General features: G+C 54.2%; 2 protein-coding genes across 5 annotated transcripts in view; one reads left to right on the top strand and one right to left on the bottom strand.

Annotated features, from left to right (window-relative positions):
- LOC139759947 (uncharacterized) overlaps positions 1–18292 on the bottom strand; it is a 193363-nt gene that overhangs the window by 165589 nt on the left and 9482 nt on the right. The gene's annotated exons all lie outside the window — the stretch shown is intronic.
- Positions 1–18292, top strand: part of LOC139759949 (uncharacterized protein ZK1073.1) — a 119942-nt gene that overhangs the window by 42780 nt on the left and 58870 nt on the right. For all 3 annotated transcript variants that reach the window (XM_071682616.1, XM_071682615.1, XM_071682614.1), the window contains exons 2-3: positions 12684–12734; positions 16624–16687. In XM_071682616.1, the coding sequence (XP_071538717.1) occupies positions 12684–12734; positions 16624–16687 (115 nt within the window). The remainder of the gene's footprint in view (positions 1–12683; positions 12735–16623; positions 16688–18292) is intronic.

Genomic DNA, 18292 nt, shown 5'->3' on the forward strand with positions numbered 1-18292 from the left:
CAGGGAGGTTGTGGTGGTGGGGGGGGGGGGGGTTATGGTCATGAGATGTCGTCATGGCAACCAACCACAAACTTCTTCAAGAAATTACCCTTTCTTTTATCAGAGGAAAAAAAAATACATAAGTGTGAAGGAAGCCATGGATGTGTGGCTGGAGGGTATAAGGATGTTGAGAGAGGGTACATTTGGCCGTTAATGGTTCTTGGTGACCAGCTGATGTGGCACTTCCTGGTGACCAGCTGCTATGGCACGGAGCTGGGTGACCAGATGGGGACAGCGCGGTGCCTAAGTGATCGCAAATGTGGCACAGTGCCTGGTAACCAGCTGTTACAGCACGGTCCTTGGTGACCAGCTGGTATAGAACGGTGCCTTGTTACCAGCTGGTATAGAACGGTGCCTTGTTACCAGCTAGTGAACTTATGGAGGGTGAATGCATGGTCTGAACGACAACTGTATTCTTGTGGGTTGTACCAGAGATGGAATGTGTGTGTGTGTGTGTGTGTGTGTGTGTGTGTTGGGGGAGGGTGGTGCGCCAACACAGCCGTCTCTAAGGCACCAACGCCAACATCACCAGACAAAGAACCACAACTACTCCACGCCTCAACAATCGATACACCAACTACACATACTGTTTGAGGCGGGTCCCTGGAGACGCCCTCTGTACTGTTGGCTCCCCCGTGTGTGTGTGTGTGTGTGTGTGTGTGTGTGTATGTCAGCTGGGCGAGAAACAGGTAGAGGGGACGAGATGGAATGAAGATGTCCCCGGCTGTCTCCCCTAGACGGGTGCAGAGCGACGGGTGGTCGAGTGAGTCACGACCGAACGAACAGAGAGAGATTACACAGTGATCGAGACAGAAGCATTACACACTACATGATATTCCTCACGGCCCAGTAATACGGGATGACGCTGCGGGTATGTCCCCACACACACACACACACACACACACACACACACACACAGCACCCGTGAACTAAGTACTTTCCAGCGTCCCGTAGCAGACGTTGTCGGAAACCCGAGGAAACTGAAGTGATCAAGGCCTTCCTAAGGTGTTCCATATCTCTGTGTGTGTGTGACCAGAGGTGTAGTGTTACACAAGTGCTGTACTGTGTGAGTGAGGAAGAGGAAGGAGCGACACCACCAGTGTAAAGAGGGAGGACATAAGATACACCCGGCCCAGTCCACACCTCCTGACAAGTTTAGTAAGGTCCGAAGTCTCCCGGCACCTGGTCTCTCTGGCTCTCTCGGGGGAGAGGACAAGGAACTATTCCCCCACACTGTTGCTTTAACAAGTTTATTAAAACAAGGAAATATTTCTGAAAAACTTCGGCCCTCGAGAATTTTAACAAGACGTGTAAGTATTGAGCACCTCGGGCCACGAGGAAACTCAGGAAGGAGATGGAATTCAGGTCTTTAGAGAGACTGTGAAGTTTTGTTGAAAGCTGGGGACGCGAGGAGGTATTCAGCACGGGTCTGTGGGAGGTGACGTGGGTGGAGGGGGGAAGGAAGGTAACAAACTCCGGACGTGTACCAACACTGTGTGGCAGGAGGGACCACCCCGTCGTCTGCTGAGTGGCTTGTCTGTCTCCTTGTCCCTCGTCGGGCCAGGACGTGTGGATCCCACTCCCAACACTTTGTTTGGAGTCCAGAGGGCGTATTACTGGTGGGGAAGCCACTCCCTCACGGGGTGAAGTGAGGATCTGGTGAACTCCACTCATCCCCAATTTCAGATTTTGTTAGATTCGGAGGATCGTGTGATGTTGGTGTCGTGGGCAGTCACTCCCCACCAACACTGGTGGTACGAGGTCCACGAGGCCAGGAGGTAGGTCAGGGGTCACGAGGCCAGAGGTAGGTCAGAGGTCACGAGGCCAGAGGTAGGTCAGAGGTCACGAGGCCAGGAGGTAGGTCAGAGGTCCACGAGGCCAGGAGGTAGGTCAGAGGTCCACGAGGCCAGGAGGTAGGTCAGAGGTCCACGAGGCCAGGAGGTAGGTCAGAGGTCCACGAGGCCAGGAGGTAGGTCAGAGGTCCACGAGGCCAGGAGGTAGGTCAAGGGTCAGGAGGTAGGTCAGGGGTCACGAGGCCACGAGGTAGGTCAGGGGTCACGAGGCCACGAGGTAGGTCAGGGGTCACGAGGCCACGAGGTAGGTCAGGGGTCACGAGGCCAGGAGGTAGGTCAAGGGTCAGGAGGTAGGTCAGGGGTCACGAGGCCAGGAGGTAGGTCAGGGGTCACGAGGCCACGAGGTAGGTCAGGGGTCACGAGGCCACGAGGTAGGTCAGGGGTCACGAGGCCAGAGGTAGGTCAGAGGTCCACGAGGCCAGGAGGTAGGTCAAGGGTCAGGAGGTAGGTCAGAGGTCACGAGGCCAGGAGGTAGGTCAGGGGTCACGAGGCCAGGAGGTAGGTCAGAGGTCCACGAGGCCAGGAGGTAGGTCAGAGGTCACGAGGCCAGGAGGTAGGTCAGGGGTCACGAGGCCAGAGGTAGGTCAGGGGTCACGAGGCCACGAGGTAGGTCAGGGGTCACGAGGCCAGGAGGTAGGTCAGAGGTCCACGAGGCCAGGAGGTAGGTCAGAGGTCCACGAGGCCAGGAGGTAGGTCAGAGGTCCACGAGGCCAGGAGGTAGGTCAGGGGTCACGAGGCCAGGAGGTAGGTCAGAGGTCCACGAGGCCAGGAGGTAGGTCAGGGGTCACGAGGCCAGGAGGTAGGTCAAGGGTCAGGAGGTAGGTCAGGGGTCACGAGGCCAGGAGGTAGGTCAGAGGTCCACGAGGCCAGGAGGTAGGTCAGAGGTCACGAGGCCAGGAGGTAGGTCAGGGGTCACGAGGCCACGAGGTAGGTCAGGGGTCACGAGGCCACGAGGTAGGTCAGGGGTCACGAGGCCAGAGGTAGGTCAGAGGTCCACGAGGCCAGGAGGTAGGTCAGAGGTCCACGAGGCCAGGAGGTAGGTCAAGGGTCAGGAGGTAGGTCAGGGGTCACGAGGCCAGGAGGTAGGTCAGAGGTCCACGAGGCCAGGAGGTAGGTCAGAGGTCCACGAGGCCAGGAGGTAGGTCAGAGGTCACGAGGCCAGGAGGTAGGTCAGAGGTCCACGAGGCCAGGAGGTAGGTCAGAGGTCACGAGGCCAGGAGGTAGGTCAGGGGTCACGAGGCCACGAGGTAGGTCAGGGGTCACGAGGCCACGAGGTAGGTCAGGGGTCACGAGGCCAGGAGGTAGGTCAGAGGTCACGAGGCCAGAGGTAGGTCAGAGGTCCACGAGGCCAGGAGGTAGGTCAGAGGTCCACGAGGCCAGGAGGTAGGTCAGGGGTCACGAGGCCAGAGGTAGGTCAGGGGTCACGAGGCCACGAGGTAGGTCAGGGGTCACGAGGCCAGAGGTAGGTCAGAGGTCACGAGGCCAGGAGGTAGGTCAGGGGTCACGAGGCCAGAGGTAGGTCAGAGGTCACGAGGCCAGGAGGTAGGTCAGAGGTCACGAGGCCAGGAGGTAGGTCAGAGGTCACGAGGCCAGGAGGTAGGTCAGAGGTCCACGAGGCCAGGAGGTAGGTCAGAGGTCACGAGGCCAGGAGGTAGGTCAGGGGTCACGAGGCCAGGAGGTAGGTCAGAGGTCCACGAGGCCAGGAGGTAGGTCAGAGGTCACGAGGCCAGAGGTAGGTCAGAGGTCCACGAGGCCAGGAGGTAGGTCAGGGGTCACGAGGCCACGAGGTAGGTCAGGGGTCACGAGGCCAGGAGGTAGGTCAGAGGTCACGAGGCCACGAGGTAGGTCAGGGGTCACGAGGCCACGAGGTAGGTCAGGGGTCACGAGGCCAGGAGGTAGGTCAGAGGTCACGAGGCCAGGAGGTAGGTCAGAGGTCCACGAGGCCAGGAGGTAGGTCAGAGGTCACGAGGCCAGGAGGTAGGTCAAGGGTCAGGAGGTAGGTCAGAGGTCACGAGGCCAGAGGTAGGTCAGAGGTCACGAGGCCAGGAGGTAGGTCAAGGGTCAGGAGGCAGGTTAGGGGTCAGGAGGCCAGGAGGTAGGTCAGAAGTCACGAGGCCAGGAGGTAGGTCAGGGGTCACGAGGCCACGAGGTAGGTCAGGGGTCACGAGGCCAGAGGTAGGTCAGAGGTCCACGAGGCCAGGAGGTAGGTCAAGGGTCAGGAGGTAGGTCAGAGGTCACGAGGCCAGGAGGTAGGTCAGAGGTCACGAGGCCAGGAGGTAGGTCAGAGGTCACGAGGCCAGGAGGTAGGTCAGAGGTCACGAGGCCAGAGGTAGGTCAGGGGTCACGAGGCCACGAGGTAGGTCAGGGGTCACGAGGCCAGGAGGTAGGTCAGAGGTCACGAGGCCAGAGGTAGGTCAGGGGTCACGAGGCCAGGAGGTAGGTCAGGGGTCACGAGGCCACGAGGTAGGTCAGGGGTCACGAGGCCAGGAGGTAGGTCAGAGGTCACGAGGCCAGGAGGTAGGTCAGAGGTCACGAGGCCAGAGGTAGGTCAGAGGTCCACGAGGCCAGGAGGTAGGTCAGAGGTCACGAGGCCAGGAGGTAGGTCAGAGGTCCACGAGGCCAGGAGGTAGGTCAGGGGTCACGAGGCCACGAGGTAGGTCAGGGGTCACGAGGCCAGGAGGTAGGTCAGAGGTCCACGAGGCCAGGAGGTAGGTCAGGGGTCACGAGGCCACGAGGTAGGTCAGGGGTCACGAGGCCAGAGGTAGGTCAGGGGTCACGAGGCCACGAGGTAGGTCAGGGGTCACGAGGCCAGGAGGTAGGTCAGAGGTCCACGAGGCCAGGAGGTAGGTCAGAGGTCCACGAGGCCAGGAGGTAGGTCAGAGGTCACGAGGCCAGAGGTAGGTCAGGGGTCACGAGGCCAGGAGGTAGGTCAGGGGTCACGAGGCCACGAGGTAGGTCAGGGGTCACGAGGCCAGAGGTAGGTCAGAGGTCCACGAGGCCAGGAGGTAGGTCAGAGGTCACGAGGCCAGGAGGTAGGTCAGAGGTCACGAGGCCAGGAGGTAGGTCAGGGGTCACGAGGCCACGAGGTAGGTCAGGGGTCACGAGGCCAGGAGGTAGGTCAAGGGTCAGGAGGTAGGTCAGAGGTCACGAGGCCAGGAGGTAGGTCAGGGGTCACGAGGCCAGGAGGTAGGTCAAGGGTCAGGAGGTAGGTCAGAGGTCCACGAGGCCAGGAGGTAGGTCAGGGGTCACGAGGCCACGAGGTAGGTCAGGGGTCACGAGGCCACGAGGTAGGTCAGGGGTCACGAGGCCAGGAGGTAGGTCAGAGGTCACGAGGCCAGGAGGTAGGTCAGAGGTCACGAGGCCAGGAGGTAGGTCAGGGGTCACGAGGCCAGGAGGTAGGTCAGAGGTCCACGAGGCCAGGAGGTAGGTCAGAGGTCACGAGGCCAGGAGGTAGGTCAGGGGTCACGAGGCCAGGAGGTAGGTCAGAGGTCACGAGGCCAGGAGGTAGGTCAGGGGTCACGAGGCCACGAGGTAGGTCAGGGGTCACGAGGCCACGAGGTAGGTCAGGGGTCACGAGGCCACGAGGTAGGTCAGGGGTCACGAGGCCACGAGGTAGGTCAGGGGTCACGAGGCCACGAGGTAGGTCAGGGGTCACGAGGCCACGAGGTAGGTCAGGGGTCACGAGGCCACGAGGTAGGTCAGGGGTCACGAGGCCACGAGGTAGGTCAGGGGTCACGAGGCCACGAGGTAGGTCAGGGGTCACGAGGCCACGAGGTAGGTCAGGGGTCACGAGGCCACGAGGTAGGTCAGGGGTCACGAGGCCACGAGGTAGGTCAGGGGTCACGAGGCCACGAGGTAGGTCAGGGGTCACGAGGCCACGAGGTAGGTCAGGGGTCACGAGGCCACGAGGTAGGTCAGGGGTCACGAGGCCACGAGGTAGGTCAGGGGTCACGAGGCCACGAGGTAGGTCAGGGGTCACGAGGCCAGAGGTAGGTCAGAGGTCACGAGGCCAGGAGGTAGGTCAAGGGTCAGGAGGTAGGTCAGAGGTCCACGAGGCCAGGAGGTAGGTCAGAGGTCACGAGGCCAGAGGTAGGTCAGAGGTCCACGAGGCCAGGAGGTAGGTCAGAGGTCACGAGGCCAGAGGTAGGTCAGAGGTCACGAGGCCAGGAGGTAGGTCAGAGGTCCACGAGGCCAGGAGGTAGGTCAGAGGTCCACGAGGCCAGGAGGTAGGTCAGAGGTCCACGAGGCCAGGAGGTAGGTCAGGGGTCACGAGGCCAGGAGGTAGGTCAAGGGTCAGGAGGTAGGTCAGAGGTCCACGAGGCCAGGAGGTAGGTCAAGGGTCAGGAGGTAGGTCAGGGGTCACGAGGCCACGAGGTAGGTCAGGGGTCACGAGGCCAGGAGGTAGGTCAGGGGTCACGAGGCCAGGAGGTAGGTCAAGGGTCAGGAGGTAGGTCAGGGGTCACGAGGCCAGGAGGTAGGTCAAGGGTCAGGAGGTAGGTCAGGGGTCACGAGGCCAGGAGGCAGGTCAGGGGTCAGGAGGCCAGGAGGTAGGTCAGAAGTCACGAGGCCAGGAGGTAGGTCAGGGGTCACGAGGCCAGGAGGTAGGTCAGGGGTCACGAGGCCACGAGGTAGGTCAGGGGTCACGGGGCCAGGAGGTAGGTCAGAGGTCACGAGGCCAGGAGGTAGGTCAGAGGTCACGAGGCCAGGAGGTAGGTCAGGAGTCACGAGGCCAGGAGGTAGGTCAGGGGTCACGAGGCCAGGAGGTAGGTCAAGGGTCAGGAGGTAGGTCAGGGGTCATGAGGCCAGATGGTAGGTCAGAGGTCACGAGGCCAGGAGGTAGGTCAGAGGTCACGAGGCCAGGAGGTAAGTCAGGGACCAGAAAGTGGTGGGTCAGGGGCTACGAGGCCAGCTGGTCTGAACTGCAGAGTCTTCACTCATGATGACCAAGACGTAGTGTGTAAATCTCTCTCTCTCTCTCTCTCTCTCTCTCTCCACTCAGTGTATCACAACCGTATATAAAGATTCGCTCGTCTTCTTGTGGCGAGTCTCCCATCATCACCCACCCGTCCGTCGCCTGCCTCCCTCCCCTAAATTTAACCTCGTAAATTTCTCTCCCTCTCTCCTCCCTCCTCCTCCCTGCTTCTTCCTTCCTCCCTCCCACCCTCCCTTCCTCTCCACCTCTTCCTCAATACCCTCAGCCTTGACCCAATATTTACCTTCCCACAGGACTTTTTCTCCCCCTCTCTTCCCACGGCTTTCCCTCCGTGTTCATCCTCCTGTGTTATACGGCCTTCGACTACCTCGGCGGGGGCTGGGCCCCCAGGCCTTCCGTGCTGCTCCTGACGACGGAGGACTTCCCGCAAGTCTTGACAGTGACGGCACTCCTTAGCACCTAGCTAGCACCATCCTTCACCTGGGGGGGTCAGTCGCGGTGCCCCACCTCACCGTGGTCAGAACCCCAGCTGACCCAGGCTCGACACAGTATATAACCAACCTCAAAACTCATGATGAAAAGAAAACACTTTAGAAAACAGTTTCCAATCCATGACAACAAATCTCAGGGTAAACAAATTCCCCCAGCGTAGTCAAACCGAAACACAAATATAAACGTTCCTCAACAGCTGTGCTATGGAGCAAATCAGGCGTGGCTGTGGACGAGGCGATCCAGTCAGTCAGTCTCCCTAAGGCTTTAACGTCTCCATTTCTCACCATAAGGGCCAAAACCACCGCACTGTTAGATCACACATCGTGTCAGAGGTCTCCCCTGTGTGTGTGGGTGCGTGTGTGTGTGTGTGTGTGGGGAGGAGTGTTTGTGTGTAACGTAACCTAACTTAACCCTGTCAGCTACCGAGCAAGCCTGTGACGAGCTACTGGGCACCTGTTGTAGCAAGTGGTTGTAGCTGAAGCAGGTGGTTGTGGCTGAGGCAAGTCGTAGCCGATAGAAGTGGCTGTGGCTGAAGCAAGTTGTTGTAGGTTGATGTATGTGGTTGGGGTAAATAGTTGTTGTTGAGGCAAATGGGTGTGGCTGAGGGAGGTACGTTGCGATGTTCTCTTGTCGAGGATCACGCTGTTGTGATGTCGTGCAGGAGAGGTGACAGCCCTGGAGAGCCAGCTGCACGTGATGCAGCTGTTAGCAAGCTGCTGTCACTGTTGTTGTAACCGCGAGGGAGTGGGAGCTTGTGGTGCTGACACTGGTGGAGGTTGATGATGGTGGAGGAGGTTGATGACGGTGATGGTGGAGGTTAAGGAGTGCTTGGCGCCGAGTTTGCTGTCCACCATTAGCCCGGGATGCAGGTGAAGTTGGGCCAGGCGTGTGGGGCAGGTGTGCAAGAAGGTGGGAGGTAAACAAGTGGTCACCTGGTGTAAACAACCACTCCAGCAGGTAGTAACCCACTTACCCCCGGCACACACACACACACACACACACACACACACACGCGCGTGCGCGCCTCCCTCCCACCCACACAAGCATTCCTTCCCTTCCTCACACCCAAGCACGCCTCCCTCCCTCCCTCCCACAAATACACGCCCGTTATACTCTGGCCTAATAAACCAGTGCTGAGTGAAGGGTAGGCAGTCAGGCTGTGTTTAATCAATCCATTTAGCTCATTATGGTAACCCTGGCTGAGTTAGGTCGTGATCAAGTGGGTGTGCTGACGCTTGGTGCCAGGGGCCCGGCCCTCACATGGAGGCCCTCAGCAGGTAAGGGCTTTGGAAGGTGGAGGCCCTTGCAGGTGAGAAGCCTTAGCTGGAGTAGCGCCCTGGTAAATAGGTGTCCCCGGCACGAAATGGGTCCCCTGGCACGTATATGCCCCCCCCCCCCCCCCTCCTCCTCCTCCTCCTCCTCCTCCTCGAGAAATGAAGCGCGCTGAAAGTAGTGAGGTTTCCCGGCAGGTGTGGGCCCTCGACCCTCGCTGTCGTGAACCCTGCCCACAGTCCAAGGCTAACACTGACCTATCCCACAAACCCGAGGCGGGGGACGACCACAAGGCCAGCCCTCAAGCCAGGACTAAGTGACAGCTAAGACACTCCTCAAGGTTTGAGTAACCTGCTTAATCCTCTTTCCCGAAGGCTAGGGGATTGAACCAGGGTGGTGTTGTTGGTGCGGTATTTTAGCAAGCACTCCCTGAGTATCATGTACCACTGGCCATGTGCCCAAGTGTAGTTAATTACTACAAGCTTCGTGTTCGAAGTGGACTTAAACCACACGTTCCATGTCGTTAGTGTAAGTGGCTGACGGAAGATGGCCTTCGTGATCTTCCCTGAAGCTGCTGCAGGAGGGGAAGGAGTGATGCTCAAGGGAGTCGACGTGTGTGTGTGTGTGTGTGTGTGTGTGTGTGCGTGGTTCACGACGTTCGAGGCGTGACGTCCCAGCCCTGGGAATGTCATCTTGCTAAGCCGAGCAGGTCTTGCTGCAGCAGGAGGGTGGTGGTGCAGGGCCGTCACCGAGACAGGATAGTAAAGTAGGAGACACCTACCCACCCGCTACTCCTCTCCCCAGCAACAACGGCAGATGACAGACAACATTCAAGAGGAACCATGACATCATACACGGTACCGCGGAAATTTCGTAGGAAAGTATGACCTGGGAATATTAACCCAAGTATGACCGTAGACGCTGAACTCTGAAATATGAAAGGAGTTTATTTTGTGATTATGAAATTTCTTTACGTTTTATTTCCTTCTTTATAACGCTTATTTAGTGACAGCTGATACCGTGAAAGTATATTTTTCCATTCGTGGTTTAAAAGTTTTGACAATTTTTGTGATGATGTATTCCAGTGTTCTGCAAGTCTGCAGCTCGATAAGAAACTTTTGGCCAGAGTTTGCAAAACTTTCTCCTGTTAATTCCATGCTGTTATATATGTAGTCGCTGAACATCTCTGTAATGTGGCGATACTTTACTGTTATTTGTGGTTGGTTTTCAGTATTTCTGAAAAATTCTATTACGTCCCTTAAGCGTCTGCGCTTTTTATCGCTCTTTTTTTAAAGAAATTATGGATCTGTCTTTGGCTGGCGAGGTGCGAGAGTTCCACAGTGAATGACTTGGCTGGTGCTGCTGCTGGGGGAGGAGGGTGTTAGTAGGCCCCGCCGTGTAAGATGCGGGAAGGTCGTCCTGAAGGACCTGGTTTGGTTTCCCTGCGGCAGGAGGATGGTGTAGGGCGGCACGCGAGGAATGGCTGGTTGGTTGAGTGTGGGAGGGCCATCCTAAAGGATCTGGGCGGTGTCCTGCGCGTCCAGAGGTGGAGGTGGGGAGCGTGTGTGTGGGGCAAGGGAGGTGGTCAGAACGACAGAAGATAATAATCTGCTCACGTTTAAGTCCCTCTATATACACCTGTTAGGGAAGAGATACTACAGCTTGTCACACACACACACACACACACACACACACACACACACGTACACAGGCATAGCAGTATACCTGACGCCAGCCCAAGACGCTGAATATAATCTTGCAAGTTCCTCCGGAGATGCGCCGGGAGGGCTCATGTTATCGACAGAGCAGGTGGTGGTGGTGGGTGGGTGAAGCAAGGTATGAGGTGAGGGAGGCCCTGGGTGAGTCGAGTAATATCGTGAACTGTCTTGGGGGGAAGACAAATAGGCCCTCTACTCTGACGTATTTGACTTAAGTGATGGATCCCTGGCTATTCTAGCACAAAGGAAATGTCCGAAGGTTTATGAACAACTGTGTATATATATGTAGACGGAGAGAGAGGTGGCGAGGAGGTGGAGGATGAAGGATGGGTAAAGTGACCTGGATGTTACAGGTAAAGAGCACAAAAAAAAGAATATCTCCGGGTTGTATGGTATTGTGGAAGAACGTAGCCTGTCCCACGTTGCCCCAACAGTATAACAGCACTTTGAGTTCCTCCCATACGCTCCCATACGAAGGGATCATTGTACATCTATGTAGAATATATTCCGTTTCTTTCTTTACAAAACATTTAGAAAAAAAAAACGTTTTCATCTCGGTAACAAAAAGGAAAAAAAGAAAAGATACAAAAGCTATCTGAGGAACTCTCTCAATAAATTTAGAAAAGAAAAGAAGAAATGTACGAAAGATAGCCTGACCAAAGCGATTAATACGGAAAAAGAGTCCTTTTGCTGTTACCATAATGTAATCATTTGGAAAGTTACATTAACGAATTATAATCGATTTGTATGTTGTCATATATATATATATATATATATATATATATATATATTATATATATATATATATATATTTCTACATACCTGAAAAGGAAATGTTTAAGAAACTTTTTTAAAAGCGGCCTTAGTTCATAACAAAACCATCACCACAGTGTAAAGTTTTGTGATAGCTTTAACGAAACACGTGATGGTATTGCAAGCGCAGCGCGCCAGGCGTTCGTGAGGCATGTCTAGCCTGTGTTGTTGGCTGGAGCACAGGAGCGGGTGTCCAGGGTGGGATGTTGCCACATTACCACGGGCTTCAGCCTGGGCCCAGAGAGAGAGAGAGAGAGAGAGAGAGAGAGAGAGAGAGAGAGAGAGAGAGTAAGACCCCGAAGACTTCACCATTGTTGATAGTCTCCAGCCTCCCAGGGCCACACGTCTCGCAGTGCCCCTTCACACCTGTGTGTCACCACTCACACTACACTTAACACCCCCCCTCACACTACACTGCCCCTCACACTACACTGCCGCTCACACTACACTGCCCCTCACATTGTACTACCCCCTCACACTACACTGCCCTCCTCACACTACACTGCCCTCCTCACACTAAACAGCTGCCCTCCTCACACTAAACTGCTGCCCTCCTCACACTACACTGCCTTCTCACACTACACTGCCCTCCTCACACTACACTGCCCCCTCACACTACTCTGCCTCCTCACACTACACTGACCCCTCACACTACACTGCCCCCTCACACTACACTGCCCCCCCCCCCCTCGTCTCCCCAGCGACACGGAAGCGTGAGAATATATCAGATCATAAGGGTCAAATAGCCTCGCTGGTAGAGAGGGCCTAGCACTATATGATCCAGCCTTTCAATTCAGCTTTTTTGTCACCGAATGCAAATAAGGCCCAGGATGCTAAAGGGGGCGTCCGGTGTGGCGTGGTGGTGTGGCTGCCTCTGTACAGGGGGATGGATTGTGGGGGGGAGAAGCCTTCACCTGACGCGGGAATCCACTACCTCACTGGGAGATCTCCCTCACCTCCCTACCCTCAAGTCTCCACCCTCTGAGTATGAGTTACGTGTACCCTTACAGGACGGTACGTGCTCTTGGCTATGGTGGTGGCCGTGGCCTTTGGCTCGAAACTCCTCAAATCTCACGTACAGACCCCGTACTGTTCGCGTCCACAGGGCTGTAGCGTCGTTCTGAAGGACCCCCTAACGTGATATGAAGGTCCGTCAATGAGATAAGATAAGATGTCTTTATTGCCTAATTGCATTCCCCCTTATCAAAACCCGTGATGTATTATTAGAACAGAATCTTTCTGTATACATTTTATGACACGAATGGAAACGTATTTTTCTCCTGGAGTACGAACTGAGGACGGCAGATAACCCTCGTCATAGACCACTAGGTCTTCATGTTATCACGTCCTACTCCTGGACTACCATATTTTATTTATAGGATATATTTATTATGTATTTATTATGCATTTAGGATACAGAATATGGAACGACCCTTTAACCAGATAGGTTAATCATGCATTTATCCTATATTCATGATGGGATATTCAATAACTGTCATGTGAGTGTAGATTTTGAATTGGTCTTCGCCAGCCCACTAACCCGCCTCTCTTTCTCTCCTACAGAAGATGGAGGTTGAGACCGCCAGCGGCAGGAACTTCACCATTTACGTGCAGGTGAGTGTCAGCAGCATCCTCTCCTCCACACCTTCTCGTCCTCTACCAACAGAACCACACCATCACACCTCAAGATCTGGGCATTATTTGTAGTAAATACTTTGCATCAGTTTTTTACAAAGTGGGGAAGAAACACGGGAAAAAAAAACACTACCACAAAATACACCGACGTTTTCTATATAAGTTGTGAAAACGGGGGAAACTTTAGAACACGGAGGATTACAGAGCTTAGGCCTCTTTTTTTTCCACTGTGTTGATAACTGAAGACAGCACCATCACCTGCGTCTCCCACGACGCCCACACTTCCCCCCACAGTACAGCAGACCTGCCACTGTGGTTCTTTCCCTCAGTTCGTTCCAGAACAGGGGACTGTTGACTTGCTAATTACCTATATATTGTAAATTATATTTGCTTGTCACCAACTTTTACATGCTTCTCCTTCCCCCTTGTGTGTGTGTGTGTGTGTGTGTGTGTGTGTGTGTGTAACAGGTTGAAAGTTATAAGGGGACTTGTGTGTGGTGGTGTTGCCTCGCCAAGCAACCATCCCCCTATCAGGCAGGAGTCAACAAAAACGTAAAGAAGAAAAAGGGAACAGATGATAACCAGTGGTGCCACCACATGTGTCTAACCTGTATGATTATTTAGTATTACTGACGTATACTTGTTAGTTGATACATTGGGTATGTTCTAACGTGCAAGGGAGTATATATATACCATCACTCGAGCGGGTGTACGAGGGAAGGAGACCAAATGTGGCAACCCCGCAAGGGTGTTTGTCGGTGTCTAAGGTCGTACGTCAGCAGCGGGAGGCTGACAGCTGACAGTCCCCCACAGATTCCCCCATCACATCCCTCCTGCTTGGGGGAAAAGGGGCAAATATGCCAGTTATGGATATTCTTACAAGATGGTTTAACTAGTAATGAGCCAATCTATCACATTGTAGGAATAATGTCAGTGAATTAGTACGTTAGGTCATCCATAGCATATGAGTATAGCTGTAGGTTAATCATAGAGGTTAAATTGTTAAACTCATAGAGGATATGAGATTGTCCATTGCAGGTCTCATATAGGATCAAGCCAAGTGCAAAATTTACCAATGAAGGTGCTCAGATAAGAATATACAGTGAGACAGCGTCAAATAATGAAACAAAGAAAATGCATCGAGCGTGGAAAATCGAAGGAGTGAACTTGTAAAGTGCTTAATTAAGGAAAGTTAATTAACACTGCAAGGCATCTAGCACTCCTCAGGAGTACTGTCTCTGGCCTAGTTTCCCAGGGGCGTCGCACACAGGAGCTGGAACTATTTGCTGAACCCAGTGGGTGTAGAGGACATACGTTCGTAATGATCCTGGGTCCCACCTGGGGGAGAGTCTTATCTGTGTGACGACCGATCCTGTGGGCAGGGCTAAGGACGCGCTCAGAGCGTGCGTGACCCAGCGGGCGTGGTAGGGCGCTGCGTGAAACGCGACCACGGACCGACGTGACCAGGAGGACGAGGGTCCATCGCTAGGTCACGGACACACACACCAGAGACCCTCCCCCGGCTGCAGTCTGATGACTCAAAACCCACAGCTGAGGACGTGTGTTACCAGCTGATGCTCACTTAAGTGGACTTTAGCACCAGAGACGTGAGGCGAAGCCGCTTGTCATTATTAAGCTAAGTGGAAGAAACTATGGCAGACAGCTGGTTTTGACGTGCCAATAGGTTAAGAGTATTTGCCTTAATTCTCTCTCTTCTTGTGGGCTTTATATTGTATGAGTTACCCCATGATTAACTGATTGTTACTTGGAGAGTATAAGCGGATGCACCCTTTCACCGCCTGTTCCTGGCGTTACCTCGCGAACGCGGGAAACTACGATCAAGTATAACGTGTGTGTGTGTGTGTGTGTGTGTGTGTGTGTGTGTGTGTGTGTGTGTGGAGGACAGTGAGTGGCTAGATCAGTGTAAAATAATGGTCATTCACAAATGACTCCACTAGGGAGAGAGGGGGTGGTCCGCTTCATCAAGCCGGGGCCTGCTGCATTGATAATGAATAACTCTTCACCGAAACAATTCAGGAGACAACGACCAGTGCAGGTTATTCATCAGTCCTCCCTCCATGTTGCAGTACACTCCTGTTCTCTGGGGAGGTGTTGAAACTACAAGCAGACGGAGAACGGCAGCAGCGCCGCTACCGTCGGTCAATTTCATGGAGCATTGTACTCGAGACTTTTCCAGAGATGCCGGATGATCCGTAATACACCGTATGGAACAATGTCCCATGAGTGTTTTCCGATGCGTCATGGAGCACTGTTCCAGGATCTACTTCCAGACGATGACTTAGAGACCACTGTTCTATGCGCGTCTCACAGCTTAACTGATACCTGGGTGTTCCTGTTGGACATTTTGAGCAGTCTTGTTCTGTCGGCCATCTCGCTGTGATTATTCTCACAGTACTTCACAAAACGCACAGCGGAGCATAGTGTCGGGAGTGTTCCAGTACATGGCATGGATTCTTCCATGTTTCCAGTCGCATTCTAGAGGATGTGGTTCCTCGTAAGTCATCATTCTGGCCATGATCCATAAGGTGGTTTACTGGTAGTATTACATCAGTGTTCCCAAAACCTGTGGCTTCATTCTCTACATGTTGGCCCGAGGTGCTTGTGTTGCATACCTTGCCCTTGTCGCCTGTGTTGATTGGCTCGCTCCTGACGACCACTGAGCGGCTACCATCGCCATCGTGGTCTGGCCCGGAAAATGTCCTCAAAGACTGAGGAGAGCTCCGCCGCCCCCCGAGGGGCCGTCTACAAATGGGTCTCTTAAGAGGTGGGCAGCGTCGGGTTTGATACCTGGCCCGCCTCGTAATGACATTCTTTACAACATACTCTCCGACACCCCAGGGGGCGCCAATGGCCTGTCGCATCGCCAAATATTTTGGAAGGAGAAGATGAGGAGGCCTGTTAGCAACCTCACGATGTGTGGCGGAGGAGGAGGAGGAGGAGGAGGAGGGATGACAGAATGGAACAGTAGCACTGGACCTGACACACACATACGCTGCTAGGTGAAGGTGAGGCAAGGTGGCCCCAGTAGACAGATGACTAAGGCTGGCAGACACACTGGTGGCCCCATCGGACAGATGACTAAGTCTGGCAGACACACTAGGGACCCAGCAGACAGATGACTAAGGCTGGCAGACACACTGGTGGCCACATCAGACAGATGACTGAGTCTGGCAGACACACTAGGGACCCAGTAGACAGATGACTAAGGCTGGCAGACACTCTGGTGGCCCCATCAGACAGATGACTGAGGCTGGCAGACACACTAGGGACCCAGCAGACAGATGACTAAGGCTGGCAGACACACTGGTGGCCCCATCAGACAGATGACTGAGGCTGGCAGACACACTAGGGACCCAGTAGACAGATGACTAAGGCTGGCAGACACACTGGTGGCCCCAGTAGACAGATAAATGGACTCAGCAGACGCGGGTAAGGTTAGCCAAGACAGGACTGCTGGTGGACGGTAGTTGAGGTTGGTTGGCACACGGGCAGGAAGGCTAGCAGACAGGGACGTGGCAGCAAACCTCGCACATTCCCCTCACCACAGTGGTGACTGGTGGTCAACATTCCCCTGGTGACGTCCATCATGCATCATTAAACGCTGGGGGTTCCCGGCGCTGCCCTCGTCATGACCCCTGCCCCTCCCCTCATACCGAGGGAGGAGGGAAGCCTGCCGGAAAGCAGAGGTGCTCATGACAAGGAGGGTGTGTGTGTGTGTGTGTGTGTGTGTGTGTGTGTGTGTGTGTGAGTACACATGTGGTAGATATGTGCTACATATGTGGTACACATATGTAGCACATGTAATGCCGCCAGAGGTACTGACTCTAATGTGTTTCTCTCCCTGCAGGGTGACCTCACCAAGACGGACACCAGGGCCGTTTTCCTCACCGTCCACGACATGGGTTGCAACCGTGAGTACCTTCCCTCCCGCCTCGGGGGGCGCCGTTAGAGGCCAGGAGGCCCAGGTGGTTTAGGGGATAGTGGTAGGGGCTTACCCATACTGACGAGGTTCAGGGTGATGTTGCCAGGGTATAAGGTGGGGCTAGGGTCGTGGTGGCGAAAGGCTATGCAGGTTGGGTGGGATGGGGGCTAGAACCGTGGTGGTGAGGGTTTAAACCCATTCTTCATGATCATCTTCCTCCACATAGCACCACCTCGTCTCAGACACACCCCATCTATCAACCTGTCATCCGGCACATTCAGCTGTCCTTCAAGATCCTCCATCCAGTTTCTCGCTTCTTCTTTGCCTGTTTTGCAAATCCCCATCTCCTCCCTTCACAGTGTTCCCACCTGTTCTTTTGTTCTCTGAGAACCGTTCACTTCCTCTCAAAACATGTCCTTATCCTCTCCGAAGTTTTTACCGATACTTCCTCCCCATCTCTCACTCGCGCTTCTCTCCCGGGGTAAAGGAAATTTGAAATTCAGGACGAAGTGCCGCTTTAGTTACTTGTGGTCGAGTGTTACGTGAAAGATGGAGAAAGTTGGGTATTGTGGCTCGAGTTAGAATAACCCGTGTGCATATGATGGAGGAAAAGGAAAGACAGTGACCTGGGCCAGGGAAAGGAGACGTGGCTGTCACGTGTCCCTCCTTGGACCAGGATGTGTTGTTACCTTTTCTGCCATCAAATATGAGTTGCTGGAACTCCATCCACAAATACAGACACTCTCTCTCTCTCTCTCTCTCTCTCTCTCTCTCTCTCTCTCTCTCTCTCTCTCTCTCTCTCTCTCTCTCTCTCTCCCTCCATCTTTCACATAACACTGGGGCAACACGTAATGCACACGATTCTTTTTATCCTAAATCTCAAAATTTCTTTATCCCTGGAGACAGAGGAGCGAGAAAACTACCCACTTATCTCCACCATGTTGAAGTGGAGGTGGCGGGCAGGGTGGGGGAATGGAAGCCCCCCCCCCCCCCCTTCCACCTTGTATTATGACTCTCCAAGAGCAAAAATAGAAGAATCTGAGGACTGCTTTTGGAAGGCTCAGGCTTGGGTGTCTACATGTGCGTGGACACAACCAAGATGAGAAGGGAAAGAGACGGCGGGTGCTATGTTAGAGGAACATGGACGTTCTGGCTCTCATTCAACAACGAAGCTGAAAGGGAAGTGAGTAGAATAATGTGGGAGTGTCCGGAAGGGGAAGTAAAGTCTGGAGACAGTGTGAGGACGAGAGTAAAGGAGAGGATGACACTCGTGATGAAGGAGGAACTGTGTTAAGGAGTGTCGAGAAGCGAGTTTGAAGACTGGTGTGGATGAGAACGAAAATAGACCACTGGTAGTGGGTCATCGTCTGTGCTTACGCATCTGGTGTTGAAAGGGAAGTGTTTTTGAAGGAGCGTAGTGAGTGCTTCGGCAGTTTTGATGCAAGAGATTGAAGCCTCGTAGGTGGGAGAATTTGAATACAAGATTGTGTGATTTGGCAGAAGGTTTGGGGGGCATGGGGTTACTGATGTAAAAGAAAATGAGAACAGTTTGTCGAGATGAGTGCAAACGTAGGATTGGTGATTGTGAAAATAT

The sequence above is a fragment of the Panulirus ornatus genome, chromosome 34, assembly GCF_036320965.1.
Source record: "Panulirus ornatus isolate Po-2019 chromosome 34, ASM3632096v1, whole genome shotgun sequence".
Taxonomy (NCBI): domain Eukaryota; kingdom Metazoa; phylum Arthropoda; class Malacostraca; order Decapoda; family Palinuridae; genus Panulirus; species Panulirus ornatus.